The sequence below is a fragment of the Balaenoptera ricei genome, chromosome 1, assembly GCF_028023285.1.
Source record: "Balaenoptera ricei isolate mBalRic1 chromosome 1, mBalRic1.hap2, whole genome shotgun sequence".
Taxonomy (NCBI): Eukaryota; Metazoa; Chordata; class Mammalia; order Artiodactyla; family Balaenopteridae; genus Balaenoptera; species Balaenoptera ricei.
This window is the reverse complement of record NC_082639.1, coordinates 102,957,728-102,974,185: the sequence shown is the minus strand read 5'-3', so window position 1 is coordinate 102,974,185 and position 16,458 is coordinate 102,957,728. Positions and strand designations below refer to the sequence as shown.

General features: G+C 44.3%; 1 protein-coding gene across 1 annotated transcript in view; it reads left to right on the top strand.

Annotated features, from left to right (window-relative positions):
- CD58 (CD58 molecule) overlaps window positions 1–16,458 on the top strand; it is a 43,398-nt gene that overhangs the window by 14,062 nt on the left and 12,878 nt on the right. Inside the window, exons 2-3 of the mRNA XM_059928675.1 lie at window positions 7,300–7,596; window positions 15,009–15,278. Coding sequence (XP_059784658.1) covers window positions 7,300–7,596; window positions 15,009–15,278 — 567 coding nt within the window. The remainder of the gene's footprint in view (window positions 1–7,299; window positions 7,597–15,008; window positions 15,279–16,458) is intronic.

Genomic DNA, 16,458 nt, shown 5'->3' with positions numbered 1-16,458 from the left:
CACTCCCTCGTTTTTTCTGGGCCCTGCTCACATTGCCAGCTGTGACCACCTCACATATAATGGCAACCTCCCTTCTCATCATTACATTAATCCTCCTCCCCAATACACTGCTTTATTTTCCTCAATAGCACTTAACATCACCTGTGATACTTACTTTTCCATTTAATGTGTTCCTCCCTGCCCCCCGTCCCCACCGTCACCAATAATGTAAACTCCAAGAGGGCAGGATTCTGTCTGATTTGTTTAGTGTTGTATCCTAACTGCTCAGTACAGTGCCTGGGACATAGCAGGTACTCAACAAATATTTGATGAGTGAATAAATGAATAATAATAAGACCTACCTCACAGAGTTAAGTTGAGGAATAAATGAGCCTATCCATCCATCTATCTATCTCTTGGAACAAGTGCCTGGCACATAGTGAGCCTTCAGGAAGTGTGCTGCTGCCGTCGCTGTTGTTGAATATTATTATTGAGGCTGAGTGGGCCTAGGGCTCATTTGGAGTGGATTTATTAAGAGCTAGGTTAAAGAAACGAGCTACACTAAACTTCCTTGAGTGAAAAGACTGTGCTCTTCTTTTGATGACCCATGTACCTGGTGAGCATATTTCGTACGCCAAAACTGGGACAGGGGGGCTGACAAACAGAATGTTTGTAGACTTAATGGGACAGATTGTTTGACACCAGCACTGACGTAGACACGTGAGGAGAGTGGCTGCTCTCCGTACTGTGAGCATGTGTGTTTGTGTCTCCAGAGACTTAGTTTCCCAGGCTGCCACCCCTCCAGTACCCCAAGTGGGTGTCAACTGAAAGTGTGCTGTGATGCTGAAGTGAGAGGAACAAGGTCATGGTCACAAGCCCCTGTCTGCAGGAGAAATCCAGCTGCTCACTTGGGTACAGAAATGCCCAAGGCCCTCCTATCTCCCAGCTTGAATGAATCTTTAACCGAATTGTCGTTATGGTGTCATACACACAGGGGGAAATACCAAGATTTATGTATTTGGGTACTGAAACTCAGGGGATTTTTTTTTTCTTTTCATCAAATGAATTTTTGCCTTAACTGCTAAAATCTGCAGCCATGTGGAACCTTGAAGAAATTTTAGGAAGAGAAGGAAGTATTTTAAAATCACATTGTTCGTTTCTAAGAAAAAAAACTCCAGAAAAACCTTTCCTCCAAATCCCAGAAGAGTGGTTAGCTCGTCTCTCAGCAATGGCATCAGTGAAAAAATTGCATCTCCTCAAACCTCAGACAGGGTGTTAACATTGATGAAGGGCTGATATCCTGAGTGGGTGTAAGCTTATCTGGTGCAGTGCCCTGAAGCCCACAACATGTGGTAGGTGAAACCTAGCTAAACCTGAAGGGGACGGGGAGTGAGGAGCCAGCAGACCCTCCAGTCTTGCTTTGGTTCTGGAGGCAGGCAGTTGGGGAGGAAAGAGTTCTCTTCTGACTGCATACGAAGGGTCCCAGGCCATTTATTCTGCAGCTTCAGTTAAACGTCTCCACCTCTCCTTGCTGAGTCATGGTTCTTCAACTGGGTTCCACAGCGATTTGAGGTATTGCAAAGCTCAGGGTTTGGGGTGACTATCAAATATTGTAATTCTGTCAGGAAGCCCTGCCTTTTAGACTACATTTAAGTTGTATTTAAATCAGTTTAGTTAATTCACTCAGCAGATATTTATGGAATGTCCTTCACGTGCCGGGCAGTGGGGATGCAGCGAAGATGGACAACAGCCCTGTCTTTGTCCTCATGGGGCTGGCCTGACTAGGGGATACCCCTCGGCTCAGATTGGAGTTAATTGCCATCTAATTCCATAAAATTTGATTTTTGTGTTCACATAAAATTTGAACGTCCAGCATTTCTTGGAAACTTAGAAGATCTGGCAATTTCCACGTGTCCACGTGGGTAGGAGCTGAGGAGCCTCTCCCTAGGCGAGCCAGCCTCACTAGAGCTGCAGTCTCCACTGCTCCCTTTTGGGTCACACCTGGCCCGTCCGTGGCGCCTCTGTTGGCTGAATGGCTGGTCTCTATCTCAGGGCTTCATTTGCTAGCTCTCAACAGGCTTCTCAGCTGCTCCTGTGATTTTGTGTCCTTATTTACTTCTTTGTTTGCCCCTTGTTTTCTCCGCACACACCCCGCTCCAGCTTTTCTTCCTTCCTGCATTCGAGTCTCTTTTGTCCCCTTACCCTCTCTTACTTTTTCACATGTCACGTATTACTTGCCATCACACATGAGAAGTGCAAACTCTTAGACCTTACTTTCAACTTAGTTTCTCTTGGTCCTTAATTATGAAACCCTGTCTCATTTCCCATTGAACATCTAAAATTATTTTTAAAAAAACAACAGCATTATGAAACTTAGGTTTAAATTTGGGTTCCCATGTAACATTTTGGAGATTTGGGTTCATCGCTATCTTGCTCAATCAAATCTTCTCAATTTCCTCATGTATATGAGGATGGGTGTGGGGCAGGCCAGGGTCCTCTGAGGACCTGTCCAGCCCTGACATTCAGTGATTTGGTGACCACTGAGCTTATGCTTCACTTCTAGGTTTCAGAGGTGTGCTTCACTCCCGACTAGAATGGTTTGACTTTCTCATTCCCAACATCTGCTATTCCCATACGTTCTAGAAATTGCATTCTGACATACCCTGTATCACGTCACTGTCTTTAATAGCCATATACCACATAGCTAGCCAAGTAAGAAGCAATGGTTAAAAGTCAGACTGTCTGGGTTCAAAAGCAGTTTCACTACTTAATTAGCTAGTCAGTTAACGTTTGTGTGTCTCAGTTTCCTCATCTGCAAAATAGGGTTAAAAATAACAGCTGCTTGATATGTTGTTTTGTTTTTTTTTAGTTTTTTTTTTCTGTCTATCTATCTATTTATTTATTTATTTATTTATTTTTTGGCTGCATTGTGTCTTTGTTGCTGCGCGCAGACTTTCTCTAGTTGCAGCCGGTGGGGGCTACTCTTCGTTGTGGTGCATGGGCTTCTCATTGTGGTGGCTTCTCTTGTTGCGGAGCATGGGCTCTAGGAGCACAGTCTTCAGTAGTTGTGGCACGCGGGCTCAGTAGTTGTGGCTCACGGGCTCTAGAGCACGGGCTCAGTAGTTGTGGTGCACGGGCTTAGTTGCTCCACAGCGTGTGGGATCTTCCCGGACCAGGGCTCGAATCTGTGTCCCCTGCATTGGCAGGCAGATTCTTAACCACTGTGCCACCAGGGAAGTCCTGATATGGTTTTTGAGAGGATTTGCTGAATACATATTTGTAGAGTTCTTCCAACTGCCTAGTAGATAGTAAGTGCTATATAAGTGTTTGATTAAATAAACTAAAAATAGCAGTCAATCTAAATCCCAGGACCTGGGACTTCCCTGGTGGTCCAGTGGATAAGAATTCACCTTCCAATGCAGGGGACGCGGGTTTGATCTCCGGTCGGGGAACTAAGATCCCACATGCCGCAGGGCAACTAAGCCTGCGTGCTCTAGAGACCGCACGCCACAACTAGAAAGCCCACGTGCCGCAACTACTGAGCTCACGCACTCTGGAGCCCGCATGCCACAACTAGAGAGCCTGTGGGCTGCAACTACTGAGCCTGCATGCTCTAGAGCCCACACGCCATAACAAAGAGCCTGCGCGCTGCAATGAAAGATGCTGCGTGCTGTAACTAAGACTCAGCGCAGCCAAATAAATAAATAAATATTAAAAACAAAAATCCCAGGACCCAAGTGAAAATGCGCAGAGGAATTTGTGGCTGGGAGTTGGGGGAGGTCCCATTTCATTAACCCAATAGTTACGGTTACCATATTTTCTAAATCAAAAATCAGGTCACTTTGTCTGCAAAATATTTGAGTTCCACTTCGGACTTCAAGCCCTGTGAGAAGAACTATCAAAACTGGGTATAATGATGATGTTTTGTAAGACTACAAGAGTCTTTGAAATTGGAAATGAACGCAGTACATATAGGTATTAGGTACCCTCATATCTTTCAAAAGAAAAGATCATTCAGTATTCTTCAAAGCAAATAAACCTCTAACAGTTAAAAAAATTCTGTCTAGCACAGAATATCTGTTTAGGCAATCACTGATACATTTTCCCCCTACCTCTATCTCTCTCTACTTTGAAACAGCAAAAACTCACTCTATGCCCAATTCTCACACAGCCAGGGTCACCTACAGTGAATGCATTGATGGTGGCCGCCTGAATCATTGAAAGCAAAAGAGGGAAAACCCTGTTGAAAGCCTACTTCATTTCAGCCATTGTGTGAAGACTCTCAGTCTTATTCAGACCTCAAAACAATCTTTTGTGGTAGGCATTATGATTTGTTTTTTAGGCTGAGGAAACCTAGTGTGGCGAGAACTTTTGAAGGTTCACCCTGGGCGCATCTGCCTTGAAAGTCGGGGCCCTTTTCATTCTGCCCTCTGGCATGGTAAGGTAGCATCTCTGTGGTCCCTTTTCTGACCATTCACTGTTATCAGCAAAGTAACCAACTCACTGCTGACTCCTTTCCTTAGCTGCTGTTTGTTTGCTCGTTCTTTCATTTGTTCAGGGTGTGTGACCTTGAGAAAAAACTCACTCTCCTTTCTCCTATTCTTTTTCATTGGAAACAGTCATATTGGTAACTTACCTTAGGATCAGTCTTGGAGGGGCAACAGAAAAGGCTTTACTATAGGAAGGAAATGGTAGACATAGCACCTAAAAATGTGATGAATCCCAAATCTGTATCTTCCCCTGGGAACCCCCAGACCTGTGGACCCTGCAGCCTCCTGGACAAGCTCCACGCAGATGTCTTACAGGCCGCTATGCTTAGCATCCGTCAGTCAGCTGACGTCTGGGTGAGGAGGGGGAGGAGAGATGGCCAAGCAGGCAGAGGAAGAAGCGCCTCTGAGGGGGCAGGTCCTGAATCAGGAAGGCGCTTGGCGTGTCTGAGGAAATAAAAGCAGTTCCAAAAGGCTCAAAGGAAGAGAAGGCTCAAAGCAGTTCCAAAAGGCTCAAAGGGGGGAACGGGTGGGGAATGAGGCTGGAGAGGCCGGCAGGGGCCAGACCACAGGGTCTGTGAGTGAGGGGCTGGGCTGTGTCAGGTCTGTTCTGGTCCCTCAGCTACCATAAACTTGCTGAGTGACCTTGAGCAATTGATATGTCTCCCGGGGCCTGTTTCCTCATCTGAGAAATGGAGTTAGCAACACCACTGCACAGGAATGTGGAGAGGATTAAAAAGGGACACAAGTACGTGAACACGTAACTGGCAGAGGGTAAGCATTCAGTAACATCTTCTTCCATTTTTCTTGGTGCCCTGTCCTTTCACCTGTGAAATGGGGGTAATTGGACTGACTAATTGTTGGAGCTTTCTTCCAGCTCAAAATGACTATGATTTTTTCTGAACTGGTCTCCCCCTTTTTCCACAGTTAGCTCCATTCCAGACTTTTCTTCTTCCTGTTCTCAAGCCCAGGAAACATCACCTTCCCCTGGGAAAGACAGAAGCCAGCTTTATGCAGCCAGGGAGGGGCAGTTCAACTGAGACCTCTTCTCTTGCTCCACCACCCTACTTGCTCTCATCCGTTCATTCATGTATTCATTTACAAGACATTTCGAGCCGCCACTATTGTATGTGGATAGACTCTCACCCCTCAAATCTTATTCCTTTTCATGCCTTTCCATGGGCTCTGGTTGATTGGGAGAAATAGTGCATGGTCAGGAAAGCCACAGAAGGATGCTGGTATATTGCAGGCAGCCTCCCTTGATTAAGGGAGGTGGGTTCTAAAAATCCTTGCACATAGACAAATGGGGCGTATTTGCTTCTTATTTGAAATTACTGGACACAATTGCCTGCAATTGGTCTATTTAATATTTTTGATTTTTCCTGTGCTCTGTCAATTACCCTGATTGCTTCTAGGCAAAAACTTCAATCAATCAAGTTTTAATTTCTCTTTAATGTCTTTCCCCTAACAGCTGCTCTTCTCTCTTAACAAGAAAGTCAAGTCTGGAGCAAGATGCGTTGCAGCCCATTTTGGGGTATCAAGAATATCCCAATCTAGTAGTAATAGTAAATGTTTAAACAACTGGATTGGTGTGGAGGAGGTGGGAGGTTCTGATTTGAAGCATGAGTCAGTTTCTCTGCTATAAACACTCCCATTGTGGTGCACTCCAAGCTCTCCAGGCTTCACTGAACGGAGTCCAGCAGAGAGGCTAACAGTTGGTTCCAACACGCCACCGCACCCAGGCCTTGAGACCTTAATCTTCATCACCCTCCCTGACTTCCTTCCTGGTCATTCTGATTTCGGTTAATGGCACCTCAGTCAGCCAAAAAAAGAGGCCTGGCAGTCACCATTAACTCCTCTCATCCAATCACTAAATCCTGTTCATTTCCCTCTCAAATGTAGAGTCTGTCCACTTATCCGCCCCCACCGCCAGCACCCTGGTCTGGTCTCCCGGTCCAGCCTTCCTTCACCGCTACCGCACTGACTGCCCTTCTGGGTTTTCTCTGCCCTCCATCCTTACCCTGTCCACCAGTGTCCACCCTGCAGACAAGGTCGACCTACTGAGACTTAAATTATGTCATGCCGGGCTTCTGTTTAAAACCTGTCCGTGACCTTCGCTTGCCATTAGGATAAATTCCAAACGCTTAGCATATCTTACCGGACATGGCCCGGCCCCTCACTCACAGACCCTGTGCTCTGGCCCCTACCTGCCTCTCCAGCTTCATTCCCCACCCGTTCCCCCCTTGCTCTCTTCCTTCGAGCCTTTTGGGACTGCTTTTATTTCCTCAGACACGCCAAGCGCCTTCCTGATTCAGGACCTGCCTCTTCAGAGGGGCTGCTTGGCCATCTCTCCTCCCGCTCCTCACCCAGCTGTCAGCTTGCAGACTCCTCTTATCTTCCGGTGGTTTGCTGTCCTGTGTCAGTTTCAGCGTGATTTCCTAGGAAAGGCCTTTGCCTGGGCGGCTCTCCTTGCCTGCTCAGTGTCTCCTCCCTTGAGAGCCTGGAGTGACACCTGTCTTGTTTGCCGCCATATTCCCAGCATTGCCCACAGTACCTGGCACGTAGTTGGTGCTCCATAAATGTTGAATCCATTTCTTGTATTTATGTGGGCCCCAGTTCCCTATTAAAGAATAAACTCTTACAGGGTCAAGCATGTTCTCCTTCCTATACTTTTTACCAGCAGTTTATCAGCTTAGTACAAAAAGTAGCTGACGAATAATTTTTACCACTAAATTTAATCATTTTCCCCCCACAAGGCATCTTGGAAGATAATTTTCTGCTTCTGATCAAGTCATGTTATTTTCCCTAACCAACTTCTTTTTTTTCCTCCTAGATTTCATTAGCTGTGGTTCCCAAGTAATATATGGAGCTGTGAACAAGAATGTAACTTTATACGCATCAAGTTTTAAACCCTTTAAGGAGATCGTGTGGAAAAGAGGAAAGGATAAAGTTGTAGAATGGGATGACCAATCTGAAGTCAGAGCTTTTCTGTCTTTTAAAGATAGAGTTCATTTAGACATTGTGTCGGGTAACCTCACAATCTTCAAGTTAACACGATCAGACGAAGATGAGTACGGAATTGAATCCCCAAGTGTTAGAAATAACAGCAAGTTCACCCTCAAAGTGATCGGTGAGTATCCCATAAATCGGTTTGTTCAAATGGCAGATTTCTAACTATTTTAAGAGACTAATACTAATCATTGGTTTATGAGAAATAAAAATTAGTCATCACCTGTTGTCAGGGTTTTCCTCTCTTTCCGGTACACAGGAGCCACTTTCAGCTCCCTTGTCATCCTCTTGGTGAGGAGAGGATGTGACTGAGGTCAGGAGAAGAGCGCAAGTTGGGCAGAGCTGCTGGCAGCAGCATCCCTTGTCTTGCTGGGAATGTTCTGGAAAGGGATGTAGTGGCATCAATGAGCTCAGAACTCTGAACCATGGATAGTTGGTGCTCTATAAATTAGAGTTCCTGCTTCCCCTTGCAGCTCACACAGGAGATGGGATTTTTTTTTTTCCTCCTCTATCACTTTAAACTGGAACTGGGGATAGGATACAGGTTCCTCTGTGCTTCTCGCTGATGTTTCCAGGTTATTCTCCTTCCCTCATCTCTAAAGCACTTTCCTTGTTGCAGTCATCCAGAGGCTGATGGGTACACTTTAATGTTTCTTTTTTTCCCCAGTTTTATTGAGAAATAATTGACATCCATCACTGTACAAGTTGAAGGCGTACAGCATGGTGGTTTGATTTACAGGCACTGTGAAATGATTACCACAGTAGGTTCAGCTAACATCCGTCTTCTCATATAGATACCATAAAAAGAAAAGAAAGAAAAAAAGAAAAAAAAGGAAAAAAATGTTCTTCCTGTGATGAGAACTCGTAGTATCTTCTCTCTTAACAACTTACCTACCTACCATACAGCAGTGTTAGCTGTAGTCATCATGTGGCACATTGTATCCCTAGTATTTATATGTTTTATAACTGGAAGTTTATACCTTTTGACCACTTTCCTCCAAATCCCCTTCCTCCCACCCTCCACCTCTGGTAACCACAAGTCTGATCTCCTTTTCTATGAGCTTGGTTTTTTTCTTTTTAGATTCCACTAACTCTGAAAAGATTTCTAGAGATTTCTCTCTTTTTAGAGATCCTACAGTATTTGCATTCTCAGTCTGATTTATTTCACTTAGCATAATGCCTTCAGGGTCTATCTATGTTGTCACAAATGGTAGGATTTTCTCACTTTTTTTATGGCTGAATAATAGTCCATTTATATATACCACATCTTCTTTACCCTTTCATCTGTTGATGGACACTTACAATGTTTCCATGTCATGGCTATTGTAAATAGTGCTGCTAAGAACATCACCCCAATATTTCCTGGTTATTTTAGTGCCTGGTTCCTTTTCACTGTTTCTGGTGTTCCTGCTGTCATAATTCTTGGCGCTTGTAATATTTAAATAAAAGTTCTTTCTAATATCCTGACTTCTTAGTCCTTGCTCTCCTCTCCTGTAATGATCTTCTCCTTCACTCTGTCTTACCTCTCCCCACAGATATAATCTAGAACTTGTCTTTACCAGTGATTCCATTCCCTCCATCGTCTCAGTATCTCAGTTCCACTTCCTCGACTGGAAGCTCAGTTCCTCTGCTCTGCCAACTCTGACAGTCCTTCCCCCACGGATGCCCTCCCTGCCCTCCTTCTGCAGCCCCAGTGCTGTGCTCACTCCCTGGGCTCACTCTGTTGCAGACACACATAGCTTCTTTGCTCCTTTTCTGATTGGTCATGCTCAATGACTGAACTTTGAATGGACGAGCCCAGGCCAGCCAGGTTCAATCCAACGTTCTGTGCTCACGCCTTGTAGCTGCAGAAAAGCACATCACCTTGCAGAGTCCCACACTTTAAAATTCTGATTATTTACTGCAACTAAACCCAATATGTTCCTAGTGTCTTCACTCACCCACTCCCAGCAGTTACCTTTCCTCTCCTCAAACCTTGAACACCTCCTTCTCCAGACCCACTCCTCAGCTGAAGGCTTTGCTTCTTGTTTCACTGAGGAAAACAAGCAACCAGAAGAGAACTTCTACAAGCTCTCACCACCAGCCTATCTGCTTACCTGTGCCTGACCCTATATACCCTGTTCTCTACCATTCCTGTTTGGCATTTCTTATTTTCAGCTTGCTGAGTTCTCATCTGGAGCCAAACCCTCTACTTGTGCCCTGGATCCCACCTCCTCTCATTATACTCAGGGATGTCACTTCTATAATTCTACCCACTCTCTCCTTACAGTAATTTCCTCCACGAGCTAATGGCTCATTCCCATCAGCATACAAATAAGCGATTATCTGTACCATCATTGCAAGCCCTCTTCTGGCCCCTCTCCTCCTCCACCTACCACCCACTTTCTGCCTTCAGTTTATAGAGAATCTACTCGAAGAGCTGTCTATATACCCCCTTTCTCCTATTCACTTTTAACCTACTCCAAACAGGCTTTCATCCCCACTGCTGTACCCAAACTCCTCATGACTTCCTCATGAATAAATCCAGTGACTCATTCTCCGTCCACATCTTTCTCTCAGAAGTTTTTGAAACAGCTAATCACTCCCTTCTCTGTGAAACATCTCCTTCACCTAGCATCTAGGCACCACCCGACTCCGGTTTCCTTTTAACTCACTAACAGTTCCTTCTCAGTTTCCTTTGCTGGTTCGTTCCCTCATCCTCTTGCATCCCCCAACCTCTTTTTTTTTAAATTTATTTTTGGCCACGTTAGGTCTTCGTTGCTGCACGCGGGCTTCCCTCTAGTTGCGGTGAGCGGGGGCTACTCTTCCTTGCGGCGCGCGGGCTTCTCATTGCAGTGGCTTCTCTTGTTGCAGAGCATGGGCTCTAGGCGCACGGGCTTCAGTAGTTGTGGCTCGCGGGCTCTAGGGCGCACGGGCTTCAGTAGTTGTGGCACGCGGCCTCAGTAGTTGTGGCTCACAGGCTCTAGAGCACAGGCTCCGTAGTTGTGGCGCACGGGCTTAGTTGCTCCATGGCATGTGGGATCTTCCCAGACCAGGGATCGAACCCATGTCCCCTGCATTGGCAGGCAGATTCTTAACCACTGCGCCATCAGGGAAGTCCCCAGAGTGGTCTTCTTAAAACAGAAGTCAGATCACATCACTCCTCTGCTTAGAACTTTCTAGTGGCCCCATCTGACTCTGAGTTACAGCTAAAATCTTTACAGTGGCCTACAAGGCTATGTGAGATCCGGCTCCTGTGACCTCCCCTTGCTTTTCTCAGATGTCCTAGTAATGCTTTTGCCTCATAGCTGCCTTTTCTGTGCCGCCACCCAGCACAACTCAACCTGTACCCATCTGTCCCCTCTGCTGCGTCACAGTTGCACTTGTTTTATCCAAGATGTGGGTGTAGTTCTAGGCCTACTTCCTCTATGTTAAAGGGTGTTTTAGGAAGATCCAACTGGTGGCAAACTGTGTAAGATGGTTTCCAGGGGATGGAGAAGAGGCAGAGTGCAATATAGCAGTTCAAGTCTGAGCTGTTTGAGGTGGTCTCAGTAGAACAGGATATAGCTGGATGAATAGCTGTCCCTCACCGGTTCAACTACCCAGTATCGGAGACAGTGGGAGGAAGAGAGAATTTCTCTGTTGTTCACCATTGTACCCCCAGAGCCCAGCGAAGGATTTGAATAGGTAATGGGCACTCAGCAGATATGGAAGCAATTGATCTGGATGATTGGGAGGTGGGATGCGCAATTTACAGTAATGGGGGGGGGGTCTCAGACTGGGTGACTGGTTTGTCCAGGAGATGATGAACTCCTTTTAGATAAGTGAAGCTTGTTAAGGTGTGCAGGCATCCTGTTAGAAGGATCAATCAATGCCTTTGAAGAAGCAAAATCCTTAAAACCTGCAAGCTGGAGATTTGGCAGTTGTAGGGCAAGCAAACAAAAGGATTGATTCAGAATTTAAATTAGAATAGAATGCATTTTACGAGCCCCTTTATAGAGTTTGTAAAACTGAATTCGAAACATTTAAGTTTTTCTTTTTAAAACTTGATGAAATGTTTAAAAGTAATAATTTAAAAATAATTTAATTTTAAAAATTCCATGGTGACTCAACAAAGGTGCTTGATTTTGGTAGTTAGACTAACTGGATAGTCCTTAGGAAGCTCAGCAAAGGCCTGCAGAGGAGCAAGGTGCAGGGGAGGCGAGTTTCAATCAGGAGGCAATGAGTGATATTGGCCGTTAATGTGTTGACTTCAAGTTCTGGTTTGGGAATCGGGGTTTTAGCCTGTGGGAGTGGAGAGCCACTGTATTTGATACTGGAGCAGAGAAGTGCCTTGATGAAATATATTTCTGGAAGGTTAATCAGATGGGAGGTATTTACGGTGGATTAGAAAAAGGAGACGCCAGCTTGGAAGCTACTGTGATCATCCAGGTAGACAGAGGTGTTAGTAGTGGATGTTTGGAAAGGAAAGAATCAGGAGACACTTCCAAGAAAGAGTTAATAAGATTTAGATTTTGGTTATAAAAATACATACCTGAGGGCTTCCCTGGTGGCGCAGTGGTTGAGAGTCTGCCTGCCGGTGCAGGGGACACGGGTTCGAGCCCTGGTCTGGGAGGATCCCACATGCCGCGGAGCGACTAGGCCCGTGAGCCACAGTTGCTAAGCCTGCGCGTCCGGAGCCTGTGCTCCGCAGCAAGAGAGGCCGTGATAGTGACAGGCCCGTGCACCGCGATGAAGAGTGGCCCCCGCTTGCCACAACTAGAGAAAGCCCTCGCACAGAGACGAAGACCCAACACAGCCATAAATAAATAAATAAATAAATAAAAATTAAAAAAAAAAAAAATGAGACAAATAATTCCTGGAAAAAAAAAATACATACCTGAATGTCAAAACGATTAGTCATACTTTTTTTTTTTTTTTTTTTTAGAAATGAGGAAGTCATACTTCCGTGAGGGTATGTTAAGACTAAAATAATAAGACTCAGTAATCTTCCGGAGACACCAGACCCTTTCAGAAAGGATATTTTAGACAGGGGGATTTCCTGGCACCTCTAGGTTCAGAGCACCTACGTCCTTCTGTGTAAGTGAACATCTGGCTTTCCTCCTTCCCTCAAAGTCCCCTTAAAAATTTCCACCATCAGCGTTTAACAGTCCTTGCCCATCCTCTGATAACCTTTATTGCATGGAGGCTGGTAATGTTCAGGTAAATAGAATTAACTGCTCTATCCTTAAAAGGTCTGGACTGGCATATGACTTTTTATTAAAGTTTATGGAAATATACAAATGTCATCAGATATGTATAAGAAATTCTCATTTCTTACAGAATAGTGAGCTGAACTCATTAATTATAAGTTGACTAAGTTGTCTTAGGGATGAAGTAGGCACATCTCTTGCCAGTTGCTTAAGGCACAGATGTAACTAATATTTGTTAGATTATAGCTGTGGTAAGTCCCGTCATGGGCAGCAGGACATTGGCTGAACTAGATCAATAAACCAGAATCTGTAACAGACCAGGTGAACTTTTCATCTTCCAAACTGAAACTCTGTACCCATTAAACACGAACTCCCCATTCCCCCTCCCCCAGTTCCCTGGCAACCACCATTCTATTTTCTGTCTCTAAGAATCTGGCTACTGTAAGAACCTCTTATCAGTGGAATCGTGTAAGATTTATTCTTTTGTGACTGGCTTATTTCACTTAGCATAACATCTTCAAGGTTCATCCATGTTGTAGCATGTGTCTGAATTTCCTTTCTTTTAAGGCTGAGTACAAATGTGATTTTGAATGATCATGGTTAGGATTATCTGTGGTTTTCCAGTAGACCATGGGATTCTGAAGTGATTATTAGAAGAGGCTCCAAGTTGCTCCTTGAGCCCTGGGCTCAGCAGTCATTTCTGCTCAGAACCTGTTCTTGGCCAAATCATGAAGCATGGCCTCTGGGCCTTCCAAGTGTCCCCTCCCCTTCCTTATCCCTTTTCCCTTGAAACCAAGCTTTGTTGGTGCCTGCCTCTGCCACAACTCACCACTCGTCACCCTGCTTACTGATAGCAGGTAGTCTGCAGTGAATACACACTTGTGTGTGTGTATGTATGTGTGTCTTAGAGTTCTTTTAACTAAAAAACAGAACTTCAAGGCAGCATGTAATGAATTATGTGAGCTAGATTAAACCTAAAACTTGAGGAAACGCCAAGCAGAAAGGGAAGTCGCGTGTGACTCAGGTCTAACAAGACGGGCTGGGTGTGTTATTTAACTGAGCCAGAAAGAATTCAGGAGGAGAAGAGGGAGGCAAGATGAGATGAACATATTTATTTTTTAGATTATTAAGTGGAGCTTGTGTTCCTTTGTCTTAGGAAATATTTTAAATGACAGCATAGTATCGCATCATCTTGATGAACTTTAATTCGCTTTTTAGTAGATGTTTGCAAGGTATTGAAATTTTATTATCCAAATGCTACCATGACCAATTTTTGTATCTTCCATATATTTTTACATGTTTCTCAAATCTCTTATGATTAGTTTTTGGTGGAAAGGAGAGATGCAAGAAGGTATATGAATTAATAAATAAACCACTGACTAATGGGGTGAGCCGATTGGCTTTGAGGTTAAATTTAGAGGGTGATAGTGGCGTGTCATGACTTTTGTCTTATCCATCCTTGCAACTCCAGCTGCCTTAGCCAGCAGGAGGTGCTTCCAGAATAAACGTGGGGATGAGGCCTTTAGACCGACAGCACTGTGACAAGTGCCATGCCCTCCTCTACCTCAGGGCGGGGCCAGCCCACAGTACAGCTCCTCAGGACCTTTTGCAAAATCCTTTGAGTCAGGTGTGCTTTGGAATTCAGCCTTCTTCAGATTTTAGAAAGGCAATACATATAAACTGTTTCCTCTGTGTGTGTTAAGAAGCACTTCACTTAGTTATGGAGAGCCGCTTACTCAAGCATGTAAATATTTTTAGTAAAACATGGTAATAAATATTTGTGAAAAATCTTTTGGCTTTCAGAACTCTGGATTTCAGAATTGAGGATAAGTGATTTGGGGCCTGTGTCTATGCTGAATTTGAGCAGATAGATCTGACTCAGAAGAAGAGAGAATTCTCTCCCCTTGATGCTCAAGGGGGTGGACTGCTCGTCTTTTCAAGCTCATAAGGAAATTAGGAGCTCGCTCTTTTTTTTTTTTTTTTTTTTAATTTTTGGCTTTGTTGGGTCTTCGTTGCTGCACACGGGCTTTCTCTAGTTGTAGCAAGCGGGGGCTAGTCTTCATTGTGGTGCACGGGCTTCTCATTGCAGTGGCTTCGCGTATTGCAGAGCACAGGCTCTAGGTGTGTGGGCTTCAGTAGTTGTGGTGTGCAGGCTCAGTAGTTGTGGCACACGGGCTCAGTTGCTCCGTGGCATGTGGGATCTTCCCGGACCAGGGATTGAACCCATGTCCCCTGCATTGGCAGGTAGATTCTTAACCACTGTGCCACCAGGGAAGTCCCTGGAAGCTCTTTCTGAATTTGCAGATGAGGAGTCTAAATATTACTCTTTTCTGTACTAAACATTACTTTTTTTTTTTCCCAGAGTCTCTTCCATCACCAACACTATCTTGCGCATTGACTGACGGGAACATTACACTCCAGTGCGTGATCCTGGAAGCTTACGACACCCATGTAGAACTCATACAGTACTCCTGGGACTGTCCTTCGACAATACAGTGTCAGAGTGGCTCAAAACCATCTGAAGCGTATGTTACGAAGGAAGGTGATCTTTCACAGGAAATTCAGTGTATCATTAGCAATCCATTATTCAGAAGGACAAAGTCAGTCCTTTTGTCAACCTGTGTCCCGAGTGGTAAGTGACTGCATGTGTCATGGTAGAGATCCTATATACACGCGGGGTTCATGGACCTACATACAAGTAGTGGCTCATGAATTGCATACCACAGATGCAGTAACTAACATACACTTCATAAATGTGAAACTTAAATTGAGTTACAGTTTTCACAGACACTTTATTACAGATATAAAGCTAATATTTTTTAGTACTTTCTGTGTCAAGTACCATTCTAATACATATGTTAATTAATTCCATCCCCACGCAATCTAGTAATTATCCTTATTTCATGAGGAGAAACCAAGACATAGTTGGGAGTTTAAGTTGCTTGTCCAAGGTCAACAGCCAGTAAGTGGTAGAGCCTGGTTTTGAAATCAGGCCATCCGGCTTCAGAGCCCATGCTCTTAATTATTCACAGTACTGCTTCCTAATATTCTTCATTACCATTGTGTTCTTCAAGGTTGCACACGTGCAACAGGAAGGTGCCTTCAGGGACTTCCCTGGTGGTCCAGTGGTTAAGACACCAAGCTCCCAATGCAGGGGACCTGGGTTCGATCCCTGGTCAGGGAACTAGATCCCACATACATGCTACAACTAAGAGCCCGCATGCCGCAACTAAGAGCCCTCATGCCGCAACTAAAAGATCCCACACGCGGCAACGAAGATCCTGTGTGCCGCAACTAAGACCTGGCGCAGCCTAATTAATTAATTAATTAATTAATTAATTATTTTCAAAAAAGTGCATTCAATACGTTTGTCTAGGCTAATGCTTGGTTAATAGCATGACAGTCTGTCTCAGCTGTGGTCTTTTTATGTTGCTTAAGTATCATGTATATTTGTAATTTACAATTCTTCTTATCTGTTTTATACATTATACCCCCAGTTTATAAACAGACGGATCAGTAATTTTAAAGTGGTTCACTAAAGCATAAGAGATGAAAATGGTAAATACTGTATTTCAGGATAATATCACAATTGTGAGGTGTGAACAGGATTCTAGGGCAGATAAAAAATGTGAGTCTCCTTGGGCTGGGGTAGGGTGATTCTGCAAATAAATATTTTTCTTTTTTTAAAAAATATTTATTTAGGTCACTTAAGTAATGGAAATAGAATCGAAATTTAAGTCTTCCGATTTCTGGAGTTTTTTTCCATGACACCATCCTGACTCTTTATATTATATATCTCAAAATAAATCAAA